The following is a 13,972-nucleotide window of genomic DNA, read 5'->3' as shown; positions in this document are numbered from 1 at the left end:
CATAGTCCCTTTTCCACAAAGCCACCAAAGCAATATTTTTAAAACACTACACAGTCCTTACCACTCACCTGCTTTGAGCCTCTCAGCAGTTTCCGTTATCTTTAGAAATAAATTCAACCCCTTGTCATAGCCTACAAGGTCCTACAGAGCCCATACGACCTACCTCTTCACCCTCACCTTACATGACTCTTCCTGCTCCTGGTGCTCTAGCCACCACAGCATGGTCTATTCTTACAACATGTCAAGACCATTCCCAACTAGGGATTTTGCACTAGTCATTTTCTTTGCCTGGAATGTTCTTCTCATGGTGAGGTGTAAGCTCAAAGATCACCTTTTTATAGAGGACCCTCACCATCCTAGTAAATGAAGCACCTATCCACCCCCACACTGGTCACTTTCTATTATATTTCCTCATCTTACATTAAATTTTGCACAACTTCCATGTCTCTCCTTAACATGCTCATGATTTCTTCTACTTTCTCTAATATATAGAGTGTTTTTATAATAGCTATTTTAATGTCCTTGTCCAATTTTTTTTTTGTTTTTTTAGAGGCAGAGTCTCACTCTGTTGCCCATGCTGGAATGCAGTGGTTTGATCTTGGCCTACTACAGCCTCAATCTCCTGGGATTAAGTGATCCTCTCACCTTAGCTTCCTGAGTACAGGTGTGCGCTACTGCACCTGGCTAATTTTTTACTTTTTGCAAAAATAGGGTCTTGCTATGTTGTCTAGGCTAGTCTCAAACTCCTGGACTCCAGTGATCCTCCCACCCTGGCTTCCCAAAGTGGTGGCATCAGCCGCCTTGTCTAATTCTATTATCTGTGTCATTTCTGGATCTGCTTCTATTGATTGCCCTTTCTCCTCATTATGGGTAAAATTTTCCTCCTACTTTGTATGCCTGGTAATGTCTGACTGCATGTCAGACATTGTGAAATTTATTTTCACTTAAATCATTTAAAATTTTGGGCTTTGTTCTGGGATCAAACTTGAAAAACATTTGACCTTTTAAGCCCATAGCAGCCTCTATTCTAGTGCTAATTTGGATCCATGACTGAGGCAACATCTTCCAAAGACTCTCCCCTGGTGCATTGTGTATTACGGGATTTCTACTGTGGCTGTTGGGGATGTAGGCTATTTCCAGTCCTGTGTTAGTCTGAGGACTGTTTTGCCTGCTCCTTTATAGTGGTTTTGCACTTCCAAGATGGAGTAAAAGGGACTGGATTTACCCTCCTCTCTTAAGCAACTAAGGAAGTAAACAAAATATATAAACAATAATTTTCAGACACTGGACATCAGGCAGCAGAGAACAGTGATCCCTGAGAGGCGGAAAGCACAGGAAATGAGCCCTGTGATTTCCCTAGCTTACTGCCTGGAGAGTTTTCAGGCCTCAGTGCAGGAAGGAAGAGCCCAGGCAGAGTCCAGTGACCCCAAGATAAAGAGACACAGCTGGGCAACTTGGGGAGGCAAAGGCAGCTAGAACTCACAGGGCAGAGTACTGACAGGAGAGAGTTACAGCGAGAATGAGCCTCAGGACCCTGCAGAAGGGTCTCCTCATTTTATTCTCCTCCCAGAATGTACTTCCTTCTGACATTACTTTAATTATGTGTATATTTATTTATTTATTCATTCATTCATTCATTCTTTTTCTCCCATATACTGAGTCCTCACATGTCTCACTCCTTCCCTGGAACAATGTCTGGCACACAGTAGATGCTCAATAAGTACTTAATGAACAAATAAAAGAACATAAATGTCTGTGTGCTTTGTTGACTATTTCCAGTGCTTAGTACAGTACCTGACACATAGTAGAGGCTCAATTAATATTTACTGAAGAAATGAATGAAAGAACGAGAAAAACAAAATGGTGCCTACCAAAATGGAAGAAGTGTTTTAAATCTCTGCATCTTGGTTATCAGAGAATATAATTTCATTGCTAAAACAGATTCACATCTATGCATAGCCCAAACCAGCAGCCTAAAATTTTGGCAGTCAATTTGCACTTATCATGATATTTGACAGGCAGTACACTGGCATATCTAGAAATCAAATGAAATAAATTTTGGCCAAATTAAAACTTTGCCTATTTGGAATTAACTGAGAGTCAACAGCAAAAATCTGAGTCTGGAGCTCTACTTCAAGTTGCATTTTCTTCCAGAAGCCTTCAGTCCATAAGATATTATAAGAGAAAAAAAAAAAAAAAAAAAAAAAAAAAAGGCCGGGCGCAGTGGCTCAAGCCTGTAATCCCAGCACTTTGGGAGGCCGAGACGGGCGGATCACGAGGTCAGGAGATCGAGACCACCCTGGCTAACACGGTGAAACCCCGTCTCTACTAAAAAATACAAAAAAACTAGCCGGGCGAGGTGGCGGGCGCCTGTAGTCCCAGCTACTCCAGAGGCTGAGGCAGGAGAATGGCGTAAACCCGGGAGGCGGAGCTTGCAGTGAGCTGAGATCCCGCCACTGTACTCCAGCCTGGGTGACAGAGCGAGACTCCGTCTCAAAAAAAAAAAAAAAAAAAAGATATTATGAGGCCGGGCACGGTGGCTCATGCCTGTAATCTCAGCACTTTTGGAGCCTGAGGTGGGCGGATCATCTGAGGTCAGGAGTTCGAGACCAGCCTGGCCAACATGGTGAAACCCCGTCTCTACTAAAAATACAAAAATGAGTCGGGCGTGGTGGCAGGTGCCTGTACTCCCAGCTGAGGACTGCTCAGGAAGCTGAGGCAGGAGAATCACTTGAACCTGGGAGGCGGAAGTTGCAGTGAGCCAGGATCATGCCACTGCACTCCAGCCTAGGCAACAGAGTGAGACTCTGTCTCAAAAAAAAAAAAAAAAGATTATGGACTATTTCCCTAAACTCCAAAGAGTTCACTCATGTCCACGGATCTATTTCAACAAAACATAAATAGTTTTGAATATAATTAGAAAACACTTCCTGAGCACCTTTTGGCAGTTGGCCAGCTGGTTTGTTTTGCCCCATCTTACTATTTATATTTATTCAAAACACTGCACTTATTGTAGGTAAGCATCTACTTTTAAAAGACTTCCAGGCAACTCTCAAAATAACAGTGCTGGTGGTAACAGTGGTCTATTCATTTTCCAGCCATCCTGGAGAAATGAGAGTTGAAAGATACCTTATACTTCTAGGCTCTTGGAATTAAAATTGAAGAAATATCAGCTCAAGCACTTGACTTGGATTCCTGAGAAACAGAGAACTAACCCACTCACTACGAATCCATCTCTTTTTAAATATACACTTGATTCAATTTGCATTTTCTGGTCATAAGTAAATATTTATAACAGCGAAAAGTCCCACTATGTGGAAGACTGTTTTAAGAAGATACTTTCGGCCGGGCGCGTTGGCTCAAGCCTGTAATCCCAGCACTTTGGGAGGCCGAGACGGGCGGATCACGAGGTCAGGAGATCGAGACCATCCTGGCTAACCCGGTGAAACCCCGTCTCTACTAAAAAAATTTAAAAAATTAGCCAGGCGAGGTGGCAGGCGCCTGTAGTCCCAGCTACTCCGGAGGCTGAGGCAGGAGAATGGCGTAAACCCGGGAGGCGGAGCTTGCAGTGAGCTGAGATCCGGCCACTGCACTCCAGCCTGGGCGACAGAGCGAGACTCTGTCTCAAAAAAAAAAAAAAAAAAGAAGATACTTTCAAAGGGTTGTATAAGGATTGAACTTGGGAGAGTGTTAGTAAATCAGGCCCAACTCAATGCCCAAGACAACACAGACACCCATGAGCCCAAGAAGAAAGCATCCATAGCGAATCTCTCACCTTTTCTCGTTGGTCAAGGATGTGTGATACGGTTGCTGTCATACAGAGCAATATCTGCAAAATCTTCGGCAGGTATGCGCTGATCAGATGACTAATGTTTTTCAATACTATCTCAAGGCTGTTTAAGATACCATGCTGACGACCTAAAGGAAGAACTTCAGACAAATCCAATTCTTCTACTGCTTGAATGACTGCAGAATGGCACTCTCCTAATGAAACAAAGAGGAGAGGTCATGTAAGGTAACATATTAGTTTGTTACTATTTATAATTGTAGTTTTATTTCCATTTCCCTTAATAATACAGTATTTTCTACTGTCATGATAATTTATAGATAACAATGCACTTTTCTTCTATATTATCTCCTTTTGGTTCTTACCAAATATGCAATGAGCCACATAAGACAGGTTTAACTACCCCCACTTTAGAGAAGAAGAAACTAAGGAATAAGAGGGTAAGAAATGTGCAACAGAACTATGTCTCTAAGCCTAATTCTCATCCAACTTACTTACATTATCCCTCAAAACCTGAGTTATGAATAGTTTCTTATTCCATCTGGCAACTTTTTTTTTTTTTTTGAGACGGAGTCTCAGTCTGCCAACAAGGCTGGAGTGCAGTGGCGCGATCTCAGCTCACTGCAACCTCCACCTCCCAGGTCCAAGTCAGTTCTCCTGCCTCAGCCTCCCGAGTAGCTGGGATTACAGGCACCCACCACCGCACCCAGCTGGTTTTTGTATTTTTAGTAGAGTTAGAGTTTCACCACATTGGCCAGGCTGGTCTTAAATTCCTGACCTCAGGTGATCCACCCACCTCAGCCTCCCAAAGTGCTGGGATTATAGACATGAGTCACCGCACCCGGCCCTCCATCTGGTAACTTTCTATATACTTTTCTTACTCTCCGTTTCACTCAGCTCTGCTGAGTTTGGCAGTTTCACTAGAAGTACCTTTCTGTATTACAAGTTACTTGAAGGCTGAGAATCAAGTTTTATTTCTCCTATAGCCCCTAGTTAATAAATAAAATCAGAGTCCCTTATAAACAGCTGCTGCCATATTAATTTCAAAACTTACTGAAAAGACACGAATTGTCATTGCTTGACCTTTACTTCAAACCATCTGATGTGAGGTCATAAGCTTATGGATTCATACACCCAAATGGGTCATCCATAAGAGTATCATCTATACCTATCCTCCTACAATGGGAGTTATACACTGAATGGAAACTTTTTTTGGCATTCATCAGAGCCAACCTCCTTTACAGGGCAATATTATACTGAATGAAAAACCTGTTAACAGCTGGAACTATTATCATAGAAAAAATACAAAAACAAATGCAACAGAATACCCTATAAATAATTTTCTATGTTGGCCTCAAGTAAAGCAATTTGGGGACTGGAACAGAGGTTTCATAACCAGAAAGGTCTGAGTTCGAATCCCAACTCTACCACTTTTCATCTGAGTTACCACGGATGAAATGCCTTTCTAAGCCTAAGTTTCCTCATGTGTAAAATGGAGACAATCAAGTAATGACAGCTCACGTGGCTGGTTGTCTGAAGGATCAACTGAGTTATAAGTAAATGGGTCTGTCATAACATCTGGCATAAAGTAAGCACTCAAAACGATGTTAGTCATTACTGTTATTAATAATTACTGACATTCCGTACCAAAGAACATACCACAGAGCACTCTAGCTCAATGTATACACGATTACATCCATTTCATCTCAACTACGAGGTTGAGGGCAGAGATTGTACTTTTCTATTTTTAACTTAACAGAGTGTCCAGGGCACAGGAGGTATTCAATAAATCATTACTGAATAGATGAATGACTCAGGGAATGAATAAATGCCCAACAATTAACACCAATTTGCAGTATGCTTTGAATTTCTTAGAAGAAACCTATTCTTTGTACTATATAAGTAAGTATTAACCATTTTTCAAACGGCCTAAATATGCAATAAAAATACACATTTTCTCATCAGGGGCTGTAACACAAGAGTGCCGATAATCCACAGGGCCAATGGTCAGGTTCACGCAATTCAATCAAAGTTTAAAATGAACTGCACTTCAGCAAAAAGATTGCCATCAAGGTTGAGAGGAACAACCCTGTTAGAAAGATGCCCAGGAGCATGGGGAATGCAGCCTGAGATGTGAGAAGTCTACTGCAGACAACAGGTACTAGAGTGAGAGGTAGCTGATAGTTACCATTCTTGAAGTGCCTCACAGGTTCAAACAGCAGGTCTAAGAACATCTGGATCTCCTCAGGTTGGGTCCCGGCCAGGAACCGCAGGACAATGGCCATGCGGGTGCCTGAAGCAGATTTCCCCTGAGTTTTACTCCCAGTCTTATTTTTCATTCGCCCATACAAAATTCTGAAAAGACAAAAGCACATTATTTATTTGCACATTAATTCTAAAATATGAGTTGTTTTGTTTGCCTAAAAGGCTAGAAGAGCAACTCAATCCATTTAAATGGATATACTATGAAACACAGAAACATGAAAACAGAAATTAGATATTTAACATAGACAATGTAAAAAGTCAACAACAAAATAAGGCTAAGAGAGCTACGTGCAGTGATAGGTGCCTGCGGTCCCAGCTACCTGAGGGGCTGAGGCCAGAGGATCACTTGAGCTCAGGAATTTAAAGCCAGCCTGGGCAACTTAGTGAGACCATGTCTCTATAAAAAAATTCAAACAAAATGAAACAAAACAAAAAACAAGGCTAAGGGAAGCAGGAAAGACAAAGGCCAGAAGGTGGTTTGTTATGGGAGAAAAAATAGGCAAATCAAAGGTAAGTCTAATCAAGAAAAAACGAAAATGAGAATATATAGATTAAAAGGAAATAAAATAAGAGAATACAATTGTAAGTTATTAAGGAAGTTGGAAACAATTCAATGAAAAAGCTAATTTTCAGGAAAAAAAAACACAAAAACAAATAAAAGGAACTTAAGAAAAAAACCCCACAGAGACCAATACTTATTGGAAAACTTGAAGCTAATACAGTTTACAGGTGGGCTTTTTAAACTTTCAAGGAAGAAAATAATTTCTATGCTATGAAGTTTCATAGCAGAGAGAAAGTAGGAAACAGTCTTTTCTCATTTATGAATGTGGCATAATTGTGATATTGAGAAGGGTTAATGAACAAAAATAAAACTACATGCCAATCTTGCTTACAAACATAAAATACAACATTTGTAACTATAGTATCCAGTGCTGCACTAAAACCAAATAAGGATTGCTCCAGGAAATGCAAGAAAGAGTCATTAGTAAGATCTACTAGATTAATACAGATTAATGGTTCCTGGAAAAAGTTAATATAATCACTTCAATACATGTTCAGTAGGCACTCTAATAATATTTAACATCCACTACTGATAAAATTCCAAAGAACAATAAAACCTACTTTCTTAACATGATAAAAAACTTACTGACTTAATATTCAAAAATCAAAAATAAGTTTTCAAACTCTTTGATATTAGGATCTCTTTACACTATTAAAAATTAATGAGGTCTCCAAAGAGATTTGTGTATGTAAATTTTACCTATTTGATAGTTATTGTATTAGAATTTAAAACCGAGGAATTAAAACTATACCTTGGTTTATTAATTCATTTTAAAATATTCACAATAAACTTATTACATGTTAACATCAATAACATTGTAATAAAAATAATTATATTTTCCAAATTTCCCCCCACTCCTGCAAACTAGTGAGACTAGTAGCATTGTTTTATTTATTCTTTTGTCTGACTTAATAGAAGATAACTGGATTCTCATATGTGCTTCTGCATTCAATCTATTATAATACATTGGGGTTGAAAAAAATCCAGCCTCATACACAGATAGGTAGTTGAAGAAGGGAGAAATATTTTTTAAACTTTCAGATAATTGCAGATATCCCATTTTGATACTATATCAAAGCTCAACCAGTTGAAAGATTAGCTGCCATGTGGAATCTGAAACCCCATCAAAAACTTGATGAACTCTGTTACACTAAAATCCATCTATCTTGCACTTTGAATGAATCTTTTACCGATACACCATTCTATTACACGCATCAGTTACTTGGAAAATATTGGTTTACTAAGTTATGCAGAAATGTCAAATGTTGACACATTTCATTGCAAACAAAAAAAAGAAATTTGTTTATTAACATTTGTTAATATCACTAATCATCTCATCAGAAAAGTCTTTAAGCATTGGGAAGATGTCAGGTTCACAGTACCAAATAAAAGTTTTCTCCAATCCTAATTTCCACTTGAATGCTAGAATTTAGTTATTGGAAATAAACGCTGTCAGTTGTTTTCCTTGAAGTGGCAGGCTCATTGCGTTCATGTTCAAGAAAATGCCTGTGAAAAGAATCCTAGCGTATACGTCTTACAAATAAGAAAAGGAGCTAGTTCAGCTTGTACATCAAATACTTACACAGGTGCCATTCACTGAGACAGCCCATGCACAGCAAAAGTATTTTATGCATTCTTCCCACTTTATCATACATGTACTCAGGGTCAAGATTCATCAACTGTGTTTGTTTGTTTGTTTATTAAATAACTCCAAGTATGTGGCAATGAAGAATGACTAGTAGAATGTGGTGCCACTGTCTTGATTCATGTGCTAGGGTACTAGGAGTCTTACCCACCATTGTTTTTGCCTTGTCAGTACATATGTCAACACAGTGAAAATAGATAAGGTCTTAGTGGTAGCAGTATAAAAAAGCTTTGGCCAGCCACAGAGGCTCAAAGCACTTGAAGAAAGTATCACTGATAATGACACATTTGAGATGAGACCAAATGAATAAGAGGTGTCAGCTGTCATGTCTTCCATGCAGGCGGATGAGCAAGTGCTAAGAATTTAAAGTGGGTTCTGAGAGAGGTGGTAAACAGGAAGAAATATGGTTATAGGTATCATTTGAAGCCACCATATCAAGCCCTGTAGGGAGTAGTAAGGACTTTCTATTACATTCTGAGTAAAATGAGACGTCAAAAGGTTTGTAAACAGGGGACTAACATAATCTGTGACTGTTATTATCATTTGTGATTTTTTGGTTAGAGAAAATACAAGAAAACCCAATGAAAACTACTGAAACTAATAAAAGTTTTGTCATGTGGATGGCTAAACAACACAAAAATCAATAGCTTTTATATATAATTAGTTATGTAGCAAAAATAAACTAGAAAATGTAAGAGGGAAAATTCCCTCTACAGCAACAAAACATCGTTATAAAATGAAAAGACTTTATTGAAAGACTACAAAAAAGGAATGATTTGAATAAACGAAGACAAACACTAATGCAACTTCTCCTCAAATCAAAAGGGGAAATTACTTTAGGAAAACCAAAGCAAATGCTCATCTAGATTCTAGAAAAAAACAAAATATTTTGGAAAGAAAGGACTAATGAGATGACTTCCTCTGATATATACAAGAATGCATTTAAGTCCTTTATGATTATTATTATAAACAAACCAGTGCAGAATTGGAACAAGGCAGATTAATGTAAAACCATGAAAAGCCGATTGAAAGAGTCAATTATACATGGATATTTAGTGCATATTAAAAGTGGCACTCTGGGCCGGGCACGGTGGCTCACGCCCGCAATTCCAGAACTTTGGAAGGCCGAGGCAGGCGGATCACGAGGTCAGGAGATCAAGACCATCCTGGCTAACACGGTGAAATGCTGTCTCTACTAAAAACACAAAAAATTAGCCGGGCGTGGTGGCGGGCGCCTGTAGTCCCAGCTACTCGGGAGGCTGAGGCAGGAGAATGACGTGAACCCGGAGGCGAAGCTTGCAGTGAGCGGAGATCGCGCCACTGCACTCCAGCCTGGGCGACAGAGTGAGACTCCATCTCAAAAAAAATAAAAAATAAAAAAAGTGGCACTCTGGCTGGTCGTGATGGCTCATGCGTATAATCATAGCACTTTGGGAAGCCAAGGCAGGTGGACAGCCTGAGCTCAGAAGTTTGAGACCAGCTGGGGCAACATGGTGAAACAAAATTAGCTGGGCATTGTGGCATGTGCCTGTAGTCCCAGCTACTTGGGGAGCTAAGGCAGGAGGATCGCTGGAGCCCAGGAGATGGAGGCTGCAGTGAGCTGTGTTTGCACCACTGCATTCCAGCCTGGGTGACAAAGAGAGACCCCGTCTCTGAAATAAATAAATATGGCTCTCAAATCAGCAGAGAAAGGTTGGACTTTTTTTAAAAATTATTTATTTATTTATTTATTTATTTATTTTGAGACAGAGTCTCGCTCTGTCACCCAGGCTGGAGTGCAGTGGCGCAACCTCGGCTCACTGCAACCTCTGCCTCCCAGGTTCAAGTGATTCTCCTGCCTCAGCCTCCCAAATAGCTGGGATTACAGGCACGTGCCACCACGCCCAGATAATTTTGGTATTTTTAGTAAAGATGGGGTTTCACCATGTTGGTGTTATTTCATTTCATACATCAAAATAAATTCCAGATGAATAAAACAATCAAATTAAAACAGAATGAGAAGAAAACAGAGAGGAGTATCATTTACCTGCTTTTAGAAAATACAATTGTCAGACATTAAAAAAAAAAATTTCATGAGAAAATAAACACAAATGACCCATAATCTTTTAAAACAATTCATCTTCACTAGTAAATCTAAAATATGTGAAGTCATACAACATGATATCCTTTATCACCAACAAATTAGCAAGAATTAAAACCATCAAAAAATAATAACAAACAACACCCTAGTGTTGGAATGGTGTAAAAACAGGAATTCTACTGCTGGTAGGAATATAAAGTGGTTCAAACTTGTGGTTGAAAAGAAGTAGTTCTGAATAACAATCTGGTAATATACACCAAAAAGTTTAAAAATCTTCATCAATTTTCCTATCAAGAATCTATTCTAATCCATCAATCGAATAAGATTTATAGGTATTCAATGTAAGATTTTCTATTTTGCAAAAAAACAAAATAAACAACAACAAAAACTACAGACAGGCAAAATGCTTGACACAAGTAAATGATGGCTTGTCTATATGACGAAGAATCACATTTTGAAACATTTCATGATCTAAGATAATTCTTGTAAAATATTAAGTGAAAAAAGGTTATAAAACATTTTATAAAATATAAGATGATTTCTGCTATTTTTATTGTTTCTGTAATCCACCAATAACAGTAATTTTGTATATTCACTGACTCAAATATTTTTGTGTCTATTATAGTAAAGTTCTTAAAGCTTGCTATAAATGGAATCTTAACGCTGGCTACAGATGGAACTAAAGAGAGCCATTAGACAACTATTAGCAGAGTCTCCAGAGCACATCTGAACCAGCTCCTATTAAGGAAACAGAAGCCCAATGGATCTAAAAGACTTTCCCTATCTGATAGAACTACACAGTACAGGGCTGGAACAAAAGCAAACCTCTGTTAAATCCCAATCCCATGATCTTTCCAATTCCTATCATTCCAGAGCTGGTGAGATGAAAGATTTAAGCTTCATTTTTCTTTATACCCAGCATATATAAACTTCTTTGTATTATTTATGGATCATCTTTGTGCTCACCATTTATAATTAACAGAATAATAACATCATTAAATATCACATGATATTTGGACAATGGAGTGAATTATTTCTACTGTATCTCAACAGTAAAATTTAGGAAAATATTAAATTCAATTTTAATATTATTATTACAATACTATGGTAAGAACGTTCTTTATATTAGGGGCCAGGTATGGTGGCTCACGCCTGTAATCCCAGTACTTTGGGAGGCAGAGGCGTGTGGATCACCTGAGATCAGGAGTTCGAGACCAGCCTGGCCAACAAGGTGAAACCCTTTTTCTACTAAAAATACAAAAATTAGCCAGGCATGGTGGCACACACTTGTGATCCCAGCTACTTAGGAGGCTGAGGCACAAGAATAGCTTGAACCTGGGAGGGTGGAGGTTGCAGTGAGCTGAGATCATACCACTGTACTCCAGCCTGGGTGACAGAGTGAGACTCCCTCTAAAAAAAATAAATACATACATAAAGATCTTTCTTTATGTTAGGAACAAAAATTAGTCTCTATAACAATTTGACTTCTCCCAAAAGTACATTTCAAAAAACAAGCAGCTGGAGGTGATGGCTCACACTTGTAATCCTAGCACGCTGGGAGGCCAAGGTGGGAGCATCACTTGAGCCTGAGAGGTCAAGGCTGCAATGAGCTGTGATCATGCCACTGCACTCCAGCCTGGGTGACAGAGCAAGACCCCATCTCCAAAGAAAATGCAATCAAAGGAAAATATAAAATGAAATATTCTATTACAATTGTTGAAAGAACCATAATACTATACTTACAATTGTGTTTGTTATTAACTTTTTAAAAATCAGTGTTTAAACAGCATAAATACCTCATCAGAATAGGAAATAGATCAGCTCGGTGGGCTGTTTTCACTACAGTATTATCTTCTGAAATGCTAAAATGCACTATCTCTTCCTTAAAGCTTCTGTCTTCAAGCAACCTTTGTAAGTTTTCCCTTTAAAAACAGAGAATAGCACACATCACCATTTTATCAACAGTGCTTTTGAATAATGAAAGAGTGAAATATGTACACAGAGTAATAACTAAAATAACGTATATAGTACATATTATGGTTGATATCCATAAAGGAAAATCCTCAAAAAAAACCTCCTAAAGTGACAGATTTTCACATTTCAAAAGGTATAATGGATTAGAGAAGATTAGATTCTGTCCATAACTCAGCTGTTCAAAAAAGCATGATACAAAAAGCTTTCTTCAGTTCTTAGAGTGACTTTGATTCTCTAAGTAACCACCAAGATTTTATGGCATTATATTAATAAGAAGAGGAAAATGACATACTATTTACAACACATTTTTAAAATTAACATTCTCTATTTTAGTACCTATGGAGAACAACCCAACAAATATACTACTCGTTTTCATTTCTTGCTTGGAAATATGATGACCTCAGAAAAAAGGGAAATTTCCTAGGCCTTTAAGAAATTATTCTAGAAGAAGCTCTTATGCAGAAATATAAAAATCAGCCAAAGAGATAGCAGTTCTTTCAGCTTCAAGCAACTTACCTGTAAGGGAGGATATGAGGATGTTTATATGTCATTATGCAATCCAAGGTTATTTTTTGCACCATTTGATCTTGGTGTAGCAACAACTAAGAACAATATTTTACAGAATTAATGAGGTCATACATACATATACCATAGGACAGCAATTTACTTGTGGTTATTTGCTAAATGAGATCTGCTAAATTCTAAATTTTTAGACAAGACATAAATCTGATTGCTAACAACAGCTTCACATTTTCCTGGAAATAAAAAAAGATGAACAGAATATGTGCAAATTAAAAAATGGAAACAAAACTCTCTGACACCTGCATCCCACAGTCATACCCTGGGGTCTACCAGTTTTTGGGTGAGGCCAATCCTCTCTCTCTCTTTTTTTTCTTTTCCGAGACTCTTGCCCAGGCTGGAGTGCAGTGATGCAATCTCAACTCACTGCAACCTCCGCCTCCTGGGTTCAAGCAATTCTCTTGCCTCAGCCTCTTGAGAAGCTGGAACCACAGGCGCCCATCACCACACCTGGCTAATTTTTTGTGTTTTTGGTACAGACGCGGTTTCACCATGTTGCCCAGGCTGGTCTCAAACTCCTGGGCTCAGGTGATCTGCCCGCCTTGGCCTCCCAGGTGCTGTGATTACAGACATGAGCATCTGTGTCCAGGCTGGTGAGGCCAATTCTCTATGTGAATCTGGATTTAAGCCAACTGGGCTGGTCATGTACTAAGGAAAATCTCTTATCCTATGAAGGTAATGACAGTCAATAAGATGCCAAGAAAAACATCCAAATGAAAAAAGAATCTGTTTCCCCAGATGGCTTAGAATGACATTCAATGCTTACTTCATTTCTGACATTAATTAATTAATTAATTAATTTTTTTTTAGATGAAGTCTTGCTCTGTTGCCCAGGCTGGAGTGCAGTGGTGCAGTCTCAGCTCACTGCAAGCTCCGCCTCCCAGGTTCATGCCATTCTCCTGCGTCAGCCTCCCAAGTCGCTGGGACTACAGGCGCCCGCCAACACGCCCGGCTAATTTTTTGTATGTTTAGTAGAGATGGGGTCTCATCGTGTCAGCCAGGATGGTCTCCATCTCCTGACCTCCCAAAGTGCTGCGATTACAGGCATGAGCCACAGCGCCCGGCCCAACATTAATTTTT

At 38.9% G+C, this 13,972-nt stretch overlaps 1 protein-coding gene across 1 annotated transcript in view; it reads right to left on the bottom strand.

Moving 5' to 3' along the window:
- UTP20 (UTP20 small subunit processome component) overlaps window positions 1-13,972 on the bottom strand; it is a 109,438-nt gene that overhangs the window by 56,361 nt on the left and 39,105 nt on the right. Inside the window, exons 24-27 of the mRNA XM_010357205.2 lie at window positions 12,830-12,915; window positions 12,136-12,261; window positions 5,976-6,142; window positions 3,776-3,984 (exon numbers count right to left, since the gene is read on the bottom strand). Coding sequence (XP_010355507.2) covers window positions 3,776-3,984; window positions 5,976-6,142; window positions 12,136-12,261; window positions 12,830-12,915 — 588 coding nt within the window. The remainder of the gene's footprint in view (window positions 1-3,775; window positions 3,985-5,975; window positions 6,143-12,135; window positions 12,262-12,829; window positions 12,916-13,972) is intronic.

Source organism: Rhinopithecus roxellana, chromosome 10, assembly GCF_007565055.1.
Source record: "Rhinopithecus roxellana isolate Shanxi Qingling chromosome 10, ASM756505v1, whole genome shotgun sequence".
NCBI classification, from domain to species: Eukaryota; Metazoa; Chordata; class Mammalia; order Primates; family Cercopithecidae; genus Rhinopithecus; species Rhinopithecus roxellana.
This window is presented reverse-complemented; position numbering and strand designations above follow the sequence as displayed.